The 16,141-nt window shown below is 38.5% G+C and overlaps 1 protein-coding gene across 6 annotated transcripts in view; it reads right to left on the bottom strand.

Moving 5' to 3' along the window:
• LOC144322417 (phospholipid-transporting ATPase FetA-like) overlaps nt 1-16,141 on the bottom strand; it is a 126,420-nt gene that overhangs the window by 62,216 nt on the left and 48,063 nt on the right. For 4 of the 6 annotated variants that reach the window (XM_077912436.1, XM_077912441.1, XM_077912437.1 and 1 more), the window contains 4 exons: nt 12,952-13,010; nt 8,073-8,186; nt 7,129-7,227; nt 4,159-4,220 (listed from right to left, as the gene is read on the bottom strand). In XM_077912436.1, the coding sequence (XP_077768562.1) occupies nt 4,159-4,220; nt 7,129-7,227; nt 8,073-8,186; nt 12,952-13,010 (334 nt within the window). The remainder of the gene's footprint in view (nt 1-4,158; nt 4,221-7,128; nt 7,228-8,072; nt 8,187-12,951; nt 13,011-16,141) is intronic. The other 2 variants (XM_077912440.1, XM_077912442.1) reach the window with 2 other exon arrangements.

Below are 16,141 nucleotides of genomic sequence, written 5' to 3'. Positions count from 1 at the left end.
CTGAAGGTAGCGCTAAACCGCTGAGCCATCCGGGCTGCCCTATTTTTTTTTTTTTTTTCTGTCTAGAAAATATCAATCCAAATAATATCCAAATAATACAAGACATACATTTCAAAGTTATATACTAGATACATAATTTGCTGTACTTTCCATTTTTAATGTAATAACATATCTTGCAGAGCACTTATAGAAAATGCAGCTCATTCTTTTTGATAGATTGTATTCTATAATATGGTTGTAACCACTTTTATTTACTTATACAAAAATTGGATTACTTTTTAAAAAAAATTCAAGTAGTTAACATGTAGTTTATTACTAGTTTCAGGGTAGAGTTTAGAGATTCATCAAGTTGCATATAATGGCCAGGGCTCATTCTATCATGTGACCTTAAAATTGGATTACTTTTGCCTCCTCAAATCCTCACTTCCCACAAATGGCAGCTGGCAATAGGAGTAGATTCCACAATAATACTGGCTCTCTTCCTTTCTCTTTTTTGTACCTCAATTTCCCCAATTGCACAGGCCATGAAGCTTTCCTTCCTGATAAAGGACTAAGCAGTGCCACGAGCATATTGGAAATACGAGCTACTTCTCTGCAACAATTCTATTATGTCAAGCACCCAAAATGCTGACATAGAGAAGGCATACCTGGACACCATCACTTGTTTCGCATTTGAATGATGCCTTGTTATCTGCAGGCATGACACACATCACTACTTTACCAGACACAAAAAAGGCATCAGTTTTCCCAGAAAATCTTTTCTGGGAAGATAACTTCTTTAACAAGGGCCAAATTTCTTTTATAAAAAAAAAAAAATTTTTTTTCTTTTATTTAAATTCACTTTATTTTAGATAATTTTCTTCCAATTCCTGAGCTATATTTCTTCATGTCTTATTCAATCCAATTTTCTCTGCACATTATTATGTTTTTAAAGATATATTTATTTATTATGGGGGAGAGGGGCAGAGGGAAAGCACGAGAGAGTCTTAAGCACTTTCACAACCCTGAGTACATGACCGGAGTAGAAACCAAGAGTCAGAGGCCCAAACAACTGCATCACCCAGGTGCCCCTTCTTGCATTTTATAATACAAAAGTCTTTCTTGTAAAACCACTATTTATATATCCTTGTATCTCCTTCCCTTGGATTCAAGTGTCATCTCTCTGCAGATAAAATCCGATATGTTTACTAATTTTTGTCACTAATTTTCAAATCTGCTTTATAGTACTGAAAGGGAGTAGCTACAAGACTTGAAGAAAAACATCTGAATATCTGTTTTTGCTTTGTTTTGATTCCATGTTCACTTTTGCTAGTTCTCTGGCATTCTGTCTGTCATGATTTTCATCAGTAAAATGTAGTAAGAAGGGCTACATCCTGGCTTCTCCTGAAGATTTAAAAGCTTATATTTTATTGCATAAGTGTCAAACTATTACTAATCTGTTTCTAGACATTATAACAATCATGTGTCTTAGATTTAAGAGAGGAGAAGATGTTTCCTTCCAACTTAAAATATTCAATCCTGTTGTGCCATAAGCATATTTTTAATTTCCACACATTGCATTCTAACTTTTGGTTTAGAAAATACGATCAGAGAGCTAGAGAAGGCAGTCCTTTGACTCCAGAGGAAACTGTTCACAGTATATTGTTTTAATGTGAATGGTACTTCCTAGAATTCTGTAACACTGGTATTTTTCCTACTACAAACACTTAGAAATGCTAGATATACTAAGGCAAACATTCTTTCAAAGGCATGGCTACGCTTACCATACAGTAAGGAGCCAGGAGGAGAAAAAAAAGTCTGAAATCCAGAACAGTCAGCATGTTCTGAAGTTGTTCTTGCTCTGAGTGAAGGAAGGAATTACCAATCTAAATTAGTGACTTGAGTTTTAATTTAGCACACTGAGGGACAGGATATGAAGCCTTAGGATCTTGAGAGGTAGTGAGATGCAACTAAGAACCCCTCATAAAGCCAGGACTCTGAAAGGGCAACACCATTAGGGAAAGGGTGATCTAAAACAAATCAACCCACTGGCAAGAAAGTTTGTCTATCTTACTCTGGAGGGCTGAGGGTTAGAGAGTAGAGAACTCTCCTCCAAGAATTTATAACCTTGTGAGGTATGGGATTCAAATTTATAACTCTTCAAAATTAGGTCTCATTAGGTGATATCCTTGAGTTACCTGGCAGAAGTAAACACAAACCCCTCAAAAGGGATACAACCTCAACTCGGTACTTTTTAAAAAGATTTTTTTATTTGAGAGAGAGAGAAAGAAAGCACAAGCAGGGGATGAAAGAGAAGGAGAAGGAAAAGCAGACTTTCTGCTGAGCAGGGAGCCCAATGTGATGCAATGCAGGGTTCCACCCAGGACCCCAGATCATGACCTGAAAGAAGGCAGACACTTAACTGACTGAGCCACTCAGGTGCTCCCTACTCAGGGCATTTAGAATTCTCATAAAGAAAGTTCCGCTAATGATATACTTGTGTGTGTGTGCGTTTTAAGATTTTATTTATTCATTCATGAGAGACACAGGGCGAGAGGCAGAGACATAGGGAGAGGGAGAAGCAGGCTCCCTGCGAGCCCGATGTGGGACTCATCCCAGGACCCTGGGATCACGCCCTGAGCTGAAAGCAGATGCTCGCTGGTTAAGCCACCCAGGCGTCCCTAATGATGCACTTATAACCAAAATTATTGAGAAATGAAATGACAGAAATTTGAACTTGCAAAACAGACAAACCTTTTCAATAGCAGCTCTACTCAAAACCACGTGTACTAGAAAAAGAAAGCTACTGAATATGGACTATTTCAACAACAGCCTCATTGAGTATTAAATTGAACACTGGTTTATAAAGTCTAACCAGGGCCCTACTTCTGATCTCCCACCCTAAAACCACTCTATGACAAATGCTTTTCCAAGTTTTTTCAAAACCCAAGTGCTCAAACTACTTGGGGAGTTCATTCACCTAAATCCATTTGGTCAGTGACTCCCTACCCTTGCAAATTTCTAATACACTCAGTTTTGTCTTTTCTTTTTCTTTCCTTTCTTCCTTTAAATTTTATTTTTAATCACAACTGACTTTTTTGTGGTATCTTATGAGAGGCTTAAACAGACCAAAAAACACTTGAGGAAATAATCCACTACAAGTAAGAATCAGCAGCCACAACAAATAACAGGATTAGGTGCCCAAGAACCTCACATAAAAGAATTAAATATGATTAAAACTATAGCACTTGGATGTTCTGTAAGGCCACTGTGAACAAAGACTGGACTTCAATTTTGAATTCCTTCAGGTCTGTACTTATTTGCAATCATGCTACTGTATACACTGGTCATTTTTCCTGTTTTTTAATCTCTATTTGTTGAATTCTTCCCCATCCCTTAAGGCCTAGTACAGATATTACCTCCTCCAGAAAGTCTTGATTCCTTTAATCAGCCATGGTTGCTCATTTTTATTAATTCCTATAACTTTTTGTATCTCTTATGATAGTCTCCATTATTTTGTTTTATATAGGAATTATGTCTGCCTCCCGCATTTCTGCCAAAGGTAAATTGCTCAAATTTTGTAGGACACCATCAAATACTTATCCATTGAAAACACTTGAGACAGCATGACCAAGCTCCACAGCAATGGGGTCAACACCAATACTTTATTTTATTTTATTTTATTTTTATTATTAGTTTTTAACCAATACTTTCTTTAGATTGTTAACAACAAAAAATAACCTGATCAAAAGTTATACAGTAGAACTGTATAGAAGTTCTATACATAGAACTTAGAAGCCATAGAAGCCGTGCCAGAATTAGATGATGTTCTAAAGACAGATATCTCCATGCTGAACACTACACTAATAATAATCACTTGTATGTCATAAATTGTTAATTGTCTTAATATCTATTATTTCATTTTAACCTTTACAACATCCTCTAAGGTAAAGAATATTATCTTCAGTTTATAGATAAGAAATATGAGGATCAGAGAGGTCTGAGGTCACATGGCAAAATCAGGGTATACTAGACCTAGAAACAAATTCTTATGTTCAAACTTAAGTTCTTTTCACTTTCCTGAATTACCTTTCCAAAGCACCCAACCCCATCAAGCTTTAGCAAGGACAACCTTCTTCCAGAGCTGGTCCTATCTAAACTGGTTTCCCTATGACTTACCTGCCATTCATCACCACCATAACAGAACGGTTGTTGACTTGATTGTCATTTTGATGCCTTTTCTAAAATTACACAAAAAAATATTAAAGAAATTGGCAAAGAGCAAATAGCATGTAAAAGGTTAATAAATACTACTCAATGTAGTTCTCTTTATTTATAATTTTCCTTTAGCTTCCAAGCCTTTCTATCACTAAAACCAGGGTAAGAGGTTGGTTGTCTCAGAGAAGCTGGGAAAAGAGTTCAGAGAAAGAACCAAGAAAGAAGAGACAAAATCTTGGCTCTGAATTTCAAAAGCCAGAGCCTGGGGGAATGAGAACAAACAACTTAGTCAACACCACAGAGGAGAGAATAAAAAAAATGATAGACAGGACTAGAGTCTCACACACCTTGGTAGGAGCAGGGAAAGTTAAGAATTCTCAAGCATATGCCCATCATAGTCAACATACAGAAGCTTCTACAGTAGATGCACTAAGGAAAGAGCAACAGAGGTCTTCTATTCAAAGACCAAATAAAAGGGGGACAAATACAAGGCATGTCCTGATGCTCACATAAATCTTCTACTTCCAGTTGAGATTACTCCCTGGGAAAAAGGCAGGACTAGGAAGAGGGCAGAAAGAATCTTGAATTTGTCAGCATGTGTATCTAAAGAAATGGAGTTCTAACTCAGGAGTAACTGGGTTATTCTGAATTGGCAAATTTAGCTTTAAGCTCTCATTAAAATAGTTTGGGAGGGTAGGGTAGTAGTTGTGAGATAGATTGAGTTTAGTTATAGAAAAATAAAGTTAACATTTTTGCACATCTGAGTTGGGACTAAAATTTCAACCACTACATGGCTAATTCTGAATTTAAAAGAGTTGCAGAGTTAAAAAGCTAGAGGAATATCAAGCTTGTAAACTTTGATCTAAAAATCTATCCTAAAAGAAAAACAAAACAAAACAAAACACGGAAGTTCCTTGACTTTCCCTGGAACTTGTCCGTCTAGCTGGTCTTCTACGACCCAGCAATTGCACTGTTGGGGATTTACCCCAAAGATACAGATGCAATGAAACGCCAGGACACCTGCACCCCGATGTTTCTAGCAGCAATGTCCACAATAGCCAAACTGTGGAAGGAGCCTCGGTGTCCATCGAAAGATGAATGGATAAAGAAGATGTGGTCTATGTATACAATGGGATATTACTCAGCCATTAGAAATGACAAATACCCACCATTTGCTTCGACGTGGATGGAACTGGAGGGTATTATGCTGAGTGAAATAAGTCAATCGGAGAAGGACAACATTATATGGTCTCATTCATTTGGGGAATATAAATAATAGTGAAAGGGAATAGAAGGGAAGGGAGAAGAAATGGGTAGGAAATATCAGAAAGGGAGACAGAACATAAAGACTCCTAACTCTGGGAAACCAACTAGGGGTGGTGGAAGGGGAGGAGGGCGGGGGGTGGGGGTGAATGGGTGATGGGCACTGAGGGGGGCACTTGATGGGATGAGCACTGGGTGTTATTCTGTATGTTGGCAAATTGAACTCCAATAAAAAATAAATTTATTATTAAGAAAAAGAGGAAAAAAAATAAAAAATAAAAAAGAGGGAAACAATAAAAGTAAATGTTCTAGAAGAAAAAAAATAAAAAAAAATAAAAATCTATCCTAACAAAATGAGAGGACTCTCTTAGGGAAGCTGGAGGCAGGTCAATAGGTCTGACTTCCCAAATCCCACTAGTAGGCATGGTCCTGGGGCCTCACCTGGCCTTCTATAAGGAGCAAAGGGGATGCCAAGCAGCACTCACTGGGAGCCAGTTTCTCCCTCCAAAGCCAGGAAAGGAGTTGGCCTCTGTTTATGACCTAAGGTGTTCTAAACCCAAGGGGTTCCTACTGTACATATCTGATGGAAGTGAAAGTTGGAAATAGGGAGAGTTAGAGAGGAGAAGGGGATGTGGAAAGGGAAGAAGAAAACTAAGAACAGGACAAAGAGGGAAGAGGGGACAGGAAGAGAAGATGAATATAAAAATGGGAGAAGGGGGAATGGAGGAAGAAAGATGAGAGCAAACTCGGAGAAAGCCAAGTGAAGGAAAAGGTGGGTTATTAAAAAGGACCTGGAACCTGCTGGGGATTTATCCCAAAGATACAGATGCAGTGAAACGCCGGGACACCTGCACCCCAATGTTTATAGCAGCAATGTCCACAATAGCCCAACTGTGGAAGGAGCCTCGGTGTCCATCAAAAGATGAATGGATAAAGAAGATGTGGTCTATGTATACGATGGAATATTACTCAGCCATTAGAAATGACAAATACCCACTATTTGCTTTGACGTGGATGGAACTGGAGGGTATTGTGCTGAGTGAAATAAGTCAATTGGAAAAGGACAAGCATTATTGGTCTCATTCATTTGGGGAATATAAAAAATTAGTGAAAGGGAATAAAAGGAAAGGAGAGAAAATGAGTGAAAATATCAGTGAGGGTAACAAAACATGATAGACACCTAACTCTGGGAAATGAACAAGGGGTAGTGGAAGGGGAAGTGGGCAGGGGGTTGGGGTGACTGGGTGATGGGCACTGAGGGGGGCACTTGGTGGGATGAGCACTGGGTGTTATGCTATATGTTGGCAAATTGAACTCCAATTAAAAAAAAAAAAAAAAAAGGAGCTGGAAGGAAGCCTGGGAAAGGGAATAAATAGTGGCAATGGAAGACAGAGAAAGGCCTCACACTGCCCCTTTCTGGAAGACAGAGAAAGGCCTCACACTGCCCCTTTCTGGCCATGCATAGACTACAAATCTTGAGGCTCAGGGAATTACATTTTCTTCTGGGATGGATAAGAAAGCAAGGAAAGGAAACATCTCTTTCCATTCAGTGCTTCTTCCTTACACTAGGTAGTTTTGAGAAGTTTTTTTGCACTCCCCGCCCCCCCCCCGCCCCCCCGCCCCAAACTAGGTAGAGTGAAGGACTAGAAGTCAAGGAAGCCATTTCACCATGTCATCGATGGCATCCTTCACTGCTGTTATGGACAGCACCACCAGCAGGGGTATCACAGTTGTGTACCATGCCAAGGAGGAGATCTGGGGAATCAACTGTGAGAGGGAAAAAGAAGAAACTCTGGTCAGAAAGTTTAAAGGACAATATATTTCCTCCCAGCATCACACCCCCCACCTCTTTCACCGCCACAGGTTCCTAATAAATTCAACTATCCTAGTTGCTTTCCATTGTTTTGGAAACATAAGCAATATAAGTAAATATATAATAGAGAAGTAAATATAGGTAAACCTCTCTAAGAAAAGACGAAAGAATAGGAGATGATAAGTTGCCACCTATCCGTCTTAAACTCCACTACTTTTGTCTTGACAGCAAAGGGCTATTTATTTCTCCTCTGATAATAAATGTTCTGGTGAAAGGTAGGGTAAGAGTGCACTTCGGAAAAGAACATCCCCTCCCTCATCCCTTAGCATAAGGGAAAATGAGACAATCTTTCCCTCACTAAATTGGGCTTACCCTGCCCTGCTTCCTTGCCCTGTGCTGGTACTTTTATGTTCTAAACCATTCCCTTTCTCAGAATTCCTGCATGTTAACTTTCTCTCAGGGAGGCTGGGGCAATGAATGAGAAATGGAGTTGTAGTTGTGGTTGGGGTGAAGAGTCTGTGACCTCCTGTAGTCAACCTGAAGAGTGGACATGGAGACATGATGAGGGAGCTCCACTTCACTGGGATTCAGTGACCTTTTGTCCTTCCTCTTATAGAGATTGTTTCATCCTGCCTAATCCTGACCTATTCTATAGGACTGTCATGACACTCCAGTCCATCCACTTGCCTGTTACCTAAAGAGACATTTCTTAGTTTAGGGAGGAGAAGAACTGATTACACAATCAGATCCCAGAGGTATTGATAAAATGCTCTGTGGAAAAGATCCCAAAAGTTAATACCTGTAGGAATAGCAAAATGAGGAAATATGCATTTGCAAGTCTCTGGAATTGTTCGAATAGGTTCAGAGGCAAAAAGTTAAAGACATTATATCTTGAGGTCTTGATGGTATTGTTCTGTGAGTGAAAAAAAAACAAAAAACAAACAACAACAAACCCAAGCACAATTAGAAGAAAAAAAGACCCCATCTCCCACTCTTAACAAAAAGCTCCAAGACCCACTCCTTGAAATAGGGAAAAGCCACAGTTCTTCCACCATGGGGTGAAGGGGAGGGTGGGAAGAAGTGTTTGTCCCGGACTTTTCTTGGAGACCTAGAGAATGCAAAGAAGGCAAGGCTGATAAATATGGGATTTTTTTGAGGCACAGAGTTCTTTGTTTATTGATACTATTAATAATAATGATAATAAAATCAACAATAAAAACTTACATTTATTGAATACTACATGCAAAGCATTGTTTTTTTTTTTTAAAGATTTTATTTATTTATTTGTGAGAGACACACAGAGAGAGACAGAGGCAGAGACACAGGCAGAGGGAGAAGCAGGCTCCATGCAGGGAGCCCAACATGGGACTCTATCCCGGGTCTCCAGGATCACGCCCAGGGCCGAAGGCGGTGCCAAACCACTGAGCCACCTGGGCTGCCCACAAAGCATTGTTCTAAAACATTTTATATGTAGCAGTTTATTTATTCCTCACAATAACCCTATAAAGAGAAGACTATATGATTGCTTTTTAAGGATAAAGAAACTGAGGCACTGAGGTTATTTGCCAAAGACCACATAGTCAATTGCAGAGTCAGGACTGTGCTGTCCTGGGTTCAAGTTCACTTGTATAGCTATCCAAATGCCTTCTTATCATAGAATCAGAGATCTTTCAGTATTATCTTACCTCTCACCCACTAGTCCTTCTCAGTCCTAAATAGTAGGCAAGTCTGTCATTTTTACTAGCTCTTTTCCAGAGCTAAGAAGTTTTTCTAAGCCTGGCAAATTCAGTTTGGTCTGCCTTTTCATACTGTTTTCAATACTGAAGGATGTCAGATGCCAAAAACAAATTACTCTTTCAACTTTAGGCCACTGGGGGTTCCTACACTGGTCCCTGTCATCACTGTGAAGTCACTTGCCTTTTAATTGTCCTGAGAAGGTCTGAATAGTTTTGGTTTACATCTGAGCTATGATTTTGTTGAGTGAAAATGGGAACTTGCTACCTCCTCAATCCTAATCTCAAGATGTTGACAGGGTCATTTTACTTTCTATCCTTGAGTCTTCAATAATTTGACTTAAGACATCAGAGCTTAAGTATAAGAGCTCAAGAAAAGAATAAGACCAAACAATTTCCTAAGGACAGGGCTTCTCCCCTACCTCCTCCATCTATAAGGCCAAAACAGGAAAACCCCACATGCAGTCCTAAAGTTTAGATACTGCTCAAGTATTAAGAATCTTGCTGGATTGCCTTGGGAAAGCATCAGAGACCTTCTCCTGGAGAACCAAAACCATTCAGTCTTAAGGCTAAAACTTGCCTAAGAGGGCTAGCTAGATAGGCTTTTTAGTCAAGACTTACCTGTCTATTTCCCTAAGGAAGAGAAGCTGGTCATAGAGCTTATTAGGAATTTAGAGATCCAAGCTACAACTAAGATTTCCTTGGTGTCTTCTCTATGATTTTTCTAGTTAATAATCAAACACTATAGATTTCTCAAGGCTTGCTCTGCTCACAGCCCTATTCTGGGCTATCTTAGTAGAGGCTGGAAATAAAATTAAATAAGGTTTCTCTCAGAGAAGCACATAGGTCTGTCTTGAATGAAGTTCTAACTAAATGATCTCTATCGGCCCTTCTAACCCTGACAAAATGTTATCCTAACATAGAAATAGTTTTCTTTGATCATGAGATACTCTGAATTTGTCAGCTTCTAAGCCCAGATGGTTCTGATACTTGGAACCAAAGACCATTTTTGATCTTTTGCCTGACTGAAGCACCTGGCCTTCACTACTGATTTTCCATTTGATTTCATAACTAATTATCATATTTCAGATTTCTACTCACTTGGTAGCATTTGTTTAGCAAACAAAGGTAAAAAAGCCTTGCTGATTTTATCTCAAGATAGAAATATCAATACTTCTTTACTAACTTGGCAACCAGAGTGTTCTGCTCTATTCTTTAATGTCAAACCAGAAACAATATCCAAAGAATGTAGAACATTCTGCTTAAGTATGAATTTCTTCAGTGTTTAGTTTATTTTTTGGCAGAGCTATAAAATGTAAGCATGATAGAGGTGGTGGATTTTGGTTTGGGCTGTTTGTTTATTTATTTAGATAGTAAAACCTGACCATTGGCTAAATGGGGGAATAGAGAAGAACATAAGGTCAAAGTTGTAATGGGAATCAGAAGTTAGGGGTTGGGAAGAGGAAAAGAAGTAGGAATGGAAAAAAGTAGAGAAATAGGAGGAAAATTAGCAATGGGCCATGGAAATTAAATGGTTGTTAAATACATAAGAAAAGGTCAGATCTGCTTATTTATTCAGCATATATATATATATATTTTTTTAATTTTTATTTATTTATGATAGTCACACACACACAGAGAGAGAGAGAGAGAGAGAGAGAGAGGCAGAGACATAGGCAGAGGGAGAAGCAGGCTCCATGCACCGGGAGCCCGATGTGGGATTCGATCCCAGGTCTCCAGGATCGCGCCCTGGGCCACTGCGCCACCCAGGGATCCCCTATTCAGCATATATTTATCAAATGTCATTTATGTGCCAAATATTGTGATACAAACTATGGATACAGAGATGAACAAACTTGTACCCTTTCTTCAAGGGTCAATGGTTTCCTGGAGAAAGAGAGAGAACATTATTCACAACTATATCTAACTCCTACAACCACCATGTAAGCTGAGTTAGACTCTTTTCATAAATGAGGAAACTCAAAGGATAGAGAAGTTAAATAAAACATGCCTAAAGATGCAAGTTTAGTAAGGAGTAGAGTTGTGCTCAAATTCAGGTCTGTCTGATTGTCAAAACCTAGTTTTATTGCACTATAGTGCCTCTCACACATGTCTAGAAAATAGAAAGGGGGAAAGAAGGGGTACCTGGGTGGCCTTCGGCTCAGGTCATCATCCCTGCAGAGTCCTGAGACTGAGCCCTGCATCAAGGCTCTCTGCTCTGTGGGGAACCTGCTTCTCCCTCTCCCTCTGTCTGCTTCTCCCTCTGTCTCTGCCTGCTTCTCTCTCTCCCTCTAGTTCTCCTTCTCCCTCTGCCTGCTTCTCCCACTCACTCTGCTTTTCCCTCTCCCTCTGTCTGCTTCTTCCTCTCCTTTTGTCTGCTTCTCCCTCTCCCTCTGCTTGCCATTCTACTTATACGCGAGCTCTCTCTGCTAAATAAATAAATAAAATCTTTTGAAAAAGGAGGGGGGAGAAAATCTGTTCCCATGGCCATACCCTGAACACTGTTATTATCCAGAACCTAACTCAGAAATCATAAACTAATGTCTTACAGAGACTACAAATATGTATAGTTATGTATGTATTTATATACCTATAGCTATAGATAGATAGAGCTGCACATGCACAAAATAATGCATATAAAAACATTGCTTGCAACTGTAAACAACTGGAAACAACCCAAAAGTCAATTTTAAGAAACTGGTTACATAAACTATGCTATATTCTACATAGGAAATACTGTGCAGGTAAAGAAAGAAAAGAAGGAAAAACATCTATTATGAAAATATCTTCAGGAGATATTGTTAAGGTTCAGAATAGTGTAGGAAAGTGGATTTATCTGCACAAAGAAACACTGGTGACTATACAAGAAAGTAACAAAAGTAATTCCCTACAGAGAGCAGATAAGGCCAAGGATGGGTGCTGGAGTATGAATTTTAAATATCTGTCTTTCTTGAGTTATTAATAAAAAAGTGAAAAATAAACAATCTGAAAATGCCCAATAGAAAATGGACAAAGAGATAGTTTCCATAAGAAGAAATACAAAGGGTTAATTAACATGGAGAGATTATTGAACTGACTTGAAATTAAGGAAAACAGATAACAAAATATCTTGGGGTCCTGAGATGGACCTCAGCAGGGAGTCTGTTTCCCCTCCCTCACCCCACCCCCTCTTCCCACTCTTACATTCTTTCTCTAACAAAAACTTATCTTTAAAAAAAAGGATATATTCACACAAATATGCCAAAATATATGTATAGTGGAGTTCATTCAGGAACATTTATCATAGAAAAAAAAAAAGAAGATTATTATTTTTTTGAGGGGGTGCCTAGATATGAAGGGAAGCATTTTATTTTATTAAGATTTATTTGTTTTAGAGAGAAAGAGTGTGTGCGTGAGCCAAGGGAGGGGCAGAGGAAGAAGGAGAGAGAAAATCTCAAGCAGACTCCGCCCTGATGTGAGGATCAATCTCACAACCTGAAGATCATGACCTGAGCCAAAACCAAAAGTTGGACACTTAACTGACCAAGCCACCCAAGTGCCCCTAAATGGAAACATTTAAAATGTTCATCAATAGGATACTGGTAAAATAAACTAAGGTATGTTGAAAATAGTGGAAAACTATGCCACTGTTAGATCTGTATGTATTGCCATAGATGTTGAAGTAGAAAAATATTGTTGAATTATTATTTCATTTGTTCAAGAAAAAGTCACAGTATCTCTTTTCTAGAAGTTATATATGAAACTCCAAATCTGAATATATTCTCTCATGAGCCTAGGTCACTAGAATCAATTTTGGTTTCTGATCCCTCACTATACCAGCTTGAAAAAAGTAGAATCTATGTTGTAGGATCTACATATACAATGAATTCTTGTCCCAGTCACAGAAGGGAATATTAGAGGAGAATATCAGCCTCCTTCCGAAGTAACTAGAGGCCTGATACTCACAGGATATCCAAACACAATGTTGAGTTCTCTGCTGTTGGCTTGCAGATATCTCCCTTGTTCTGAAAAAGAAGAGAGAAATAATGAGAGGGATAACCCTCTATAGATCAACCTGGGATGCTGGCTGCAGGACAAGAAGCTGTTGACAGGTTTTGTACCATGAATGTCTCTAGTAATCTAGATTATGTTTCCACAGACAACAGGATGGCTGTACCAATGTTACTGCTAAACATAGAAACCCAAGACCTCTTCAATTAGTCAATTCCAGCACCTTATTTTAAGGTATCTAAGGTTCTTTCCAAGGCAGCTTTTCCTAAGTCTTGCTTAATGAAATTTAAATCAATATATCATTATTAGGCATTTATTGCATAGAGGCCAGGGTGTTTGATGCTATGGGGGGATAAAAAGATGAGTAAGACACAGCCCCTGATTTCAAGGGACCTGCGGTTTTGTAGGAGTGAGCCTGATAACTATAACACATGACAAAACCATCACATCAAAACGCTTTGTTCATTCAGAACAAAAAGATCTATTGATAGAATATATTTTAAAATATATTAGAATATATTTTAAGGTTTTTCAAAACACAATTATGGGCTCACTATTTGTAACAGTTCATAACACCTATGTGTTTTATTTTAACCATCTGAGTGGACATGAAGTAGTATCTCATTGTGGTCCTGATTTTCATGTTCTCTAGTGACTAATGATAATGTTGAGTATATTTTCATGTGCTTATTGAATATTTATATATTTATTTATTTTAAAAATATTTTAATTTATTCATTCATGAGAGACAGACAGAGAGTGAGAGGCAGAGATGCAGGCAGAGGGAGAAGCAGGCTCCATGCAGGGAGCCTGAGGTGGGGCTTAATCCTGGGACTCCAGGATCATGTCCTGGGCCAAAGGCAGGCGCTAAACCACTGAGCCACCCACGTATCCCCTATTTTATATATTTATATAGTTTTTTTTTGGAGATATGTCTCTTCAGATTCTTTGCCTTTTTTTAAACTGGGTTTTTTTTTTAATTTTTTTTAATTTTTATTTATTTATGATAGTCACAGAAAGAGAGAGAGGCAGAGGGAGAAGCAGGCTCCATGCACCGGGAGCCCGACGTGGGATTCGATCCCCGGTCTCCAGGATCGCGCCCTGGGCCAAAGGCAGGCGCTAAACCGCTGCGCCACCCAGGGATCCCTAAACTGGGTTAATTATCTTTCTATCACTGAGTTATAAGAGTTCTTTACATATTCTGCATAGAAGTCACTTATCACATATATGATTTGCAAATATTTTTCTCTTACTCTGGTTTCAAATGTCATTTTTATAATGTACTACATTATAATGTATTGAATATTATTTAGATTTTCTATTTGTTCCATTGTTCTACCCATCGTTTAAATTATGTAACTTTTTAAAAATTAGTTTCCGGGGTAGAATTTAATGATTCATCAGTTGCATGTAACAGCCGGTGCTCATTACATCAAGTGCCCTCCTTAATATCCATCACTTAATTACCCCATCCCCACTACCACCTCCCCTTCAGCAACCCTCAGTTTGTTTCCTATAGTCAAGAGTGTCTTATGGTTTGTCTCTCTCTGTTTCACCTTACTTCTCCTTCCCTTCCCTTACATTCATCTGTTTGTTTCCTAAATTACACATGAGTGAAATCATATAGCATTTGTCTTTATCTGACTTATTTCACTTAGTATAATATCCTGCAGTTCCATCTATGTCATTCAAATGGGAAGATTTCATTCTTTTTTATGGCTGAGTAATAGTTCAGTGTGTGTGTGTGTGTGTGTGTGTGTGTGTGTGTGTGTGTGTCTTCTTTATCCACATCTTCTTTCATTCATCTCTTGATGGACATTTAGGCTCTTGCCATAGTTTGGCTATTGTGGACATTGCTGCTATAAACATTGAGGTACATGTGTCCCTTCAGATCACTATATTTGTATCCTTTGGATAAATACCTAGTAGTGCAATTCTGGGTCATATGGTAGTTCTATTTTTAACTTTTTGAGGAACTTCCATACTGTTTTCCAGAGTGGTTGAACTAGTTTGCATTCCTACCAACAGTGTAAGAGGGTTCCCCTTTCTCTGCATCTTCATCAACATCTGTTGTTTCCTCATTTAAGCCATTCTGATCAGTGTGAAGTGGTATCTCGTTGTGGTTTTGATTTGTATTTCCCTAACGCTGAGTGATGTGGAGCATTTTTTCATGTGTCCATTGGCCATTTGTATGTCTTCTTTGGAGAAATGTTTGTTCAGGTCTTCTGCCCATTTCTTGACTGGATTTTTTGGTGTGTTGAGTTTGATAAGTTCTTTATAGAATTTGGATACCAGCCCTTTACTGACAAGTCATTTGCAAATATCTTCTCCCATCCTATAGGTTGCCTTTTAGTTTTGTCAACTGTTATCTTTGCCGTGCAAAAGCTTTTTATCCTGATGAAGTTCCAATAGTTAAGTTTTGTTTTTGTTTCCCTCGCTTTTGGAGATGTGTCTAGCAAGAAATCGCTGTGGCTGAGGTCAAAGAGATTGGTGCCTATGTTCTCTTCTATGATTTTGATGAATTCCTGTCTCACACTTAGGCTTTTCATCCCTTTTGAGTTTATTTTGATGTATGTAAGAAAATGGTCCAGTTTTATTCTTCTGCATGTGGCTATCTAATTTTCCCAACACCATTTGTTGAAGAGACTGTGTTTTTTCCATTGGATATTCTTTTCTGCTTTGTTGAAGATTAGTTGACCATAGAGTTGAGGGTCCATTTCCAGGTTCTCTAGTCTGTTCCATTGATCTATGTTCTGTTTTTGTGCCACTACCATACTGTCTTGATGATTACAGCTTTGTAATAGAGTTTGAAATCTGTAATTGTGATGCCTCCAGCTTTGGTTTTCTTTCTTCAACATTCTTTTGGCTATTCGGGCTTTTTTCTGGTTCCATACAAATTTAAGAATTGTTACAGTTCTATGAAAAATGCTGATGGTATTTTGATAGGGATTGCATTGAATGTGTAGATTGCTTGGGTAGCATAGACATTTTCACGATAGGTAACAATAGTTGATTCTTCCAATCCATGAGTTTTTCCTCAAATTTCTTTCATAAATGTTCTACAGTTTTCAGAGGACAGATAGATACTTTACCTCTTTGGTTAGGTTTATTCCTCAGTATCTTATGGTTTTGGGTACAATCATAA

The sequence above is a fragment of the Canis aureus genome, chromosome 10, assembly GCF_053574225.1.
Source record: "Canis aureus isolate CA01 chromosome 10, VMU_Caureus_v.1.0, whole genome shotgun sequence".
In the NCBI taxonomy this organism is placed as follows: Eukaryota; Metazoa; Chordata; class Mammalia; order Carnivora; family Canidae; genus Canis; species Canis aureus.
This window is presented reverse-complemented; position numbering and strand designations above follow the sequence as displayed.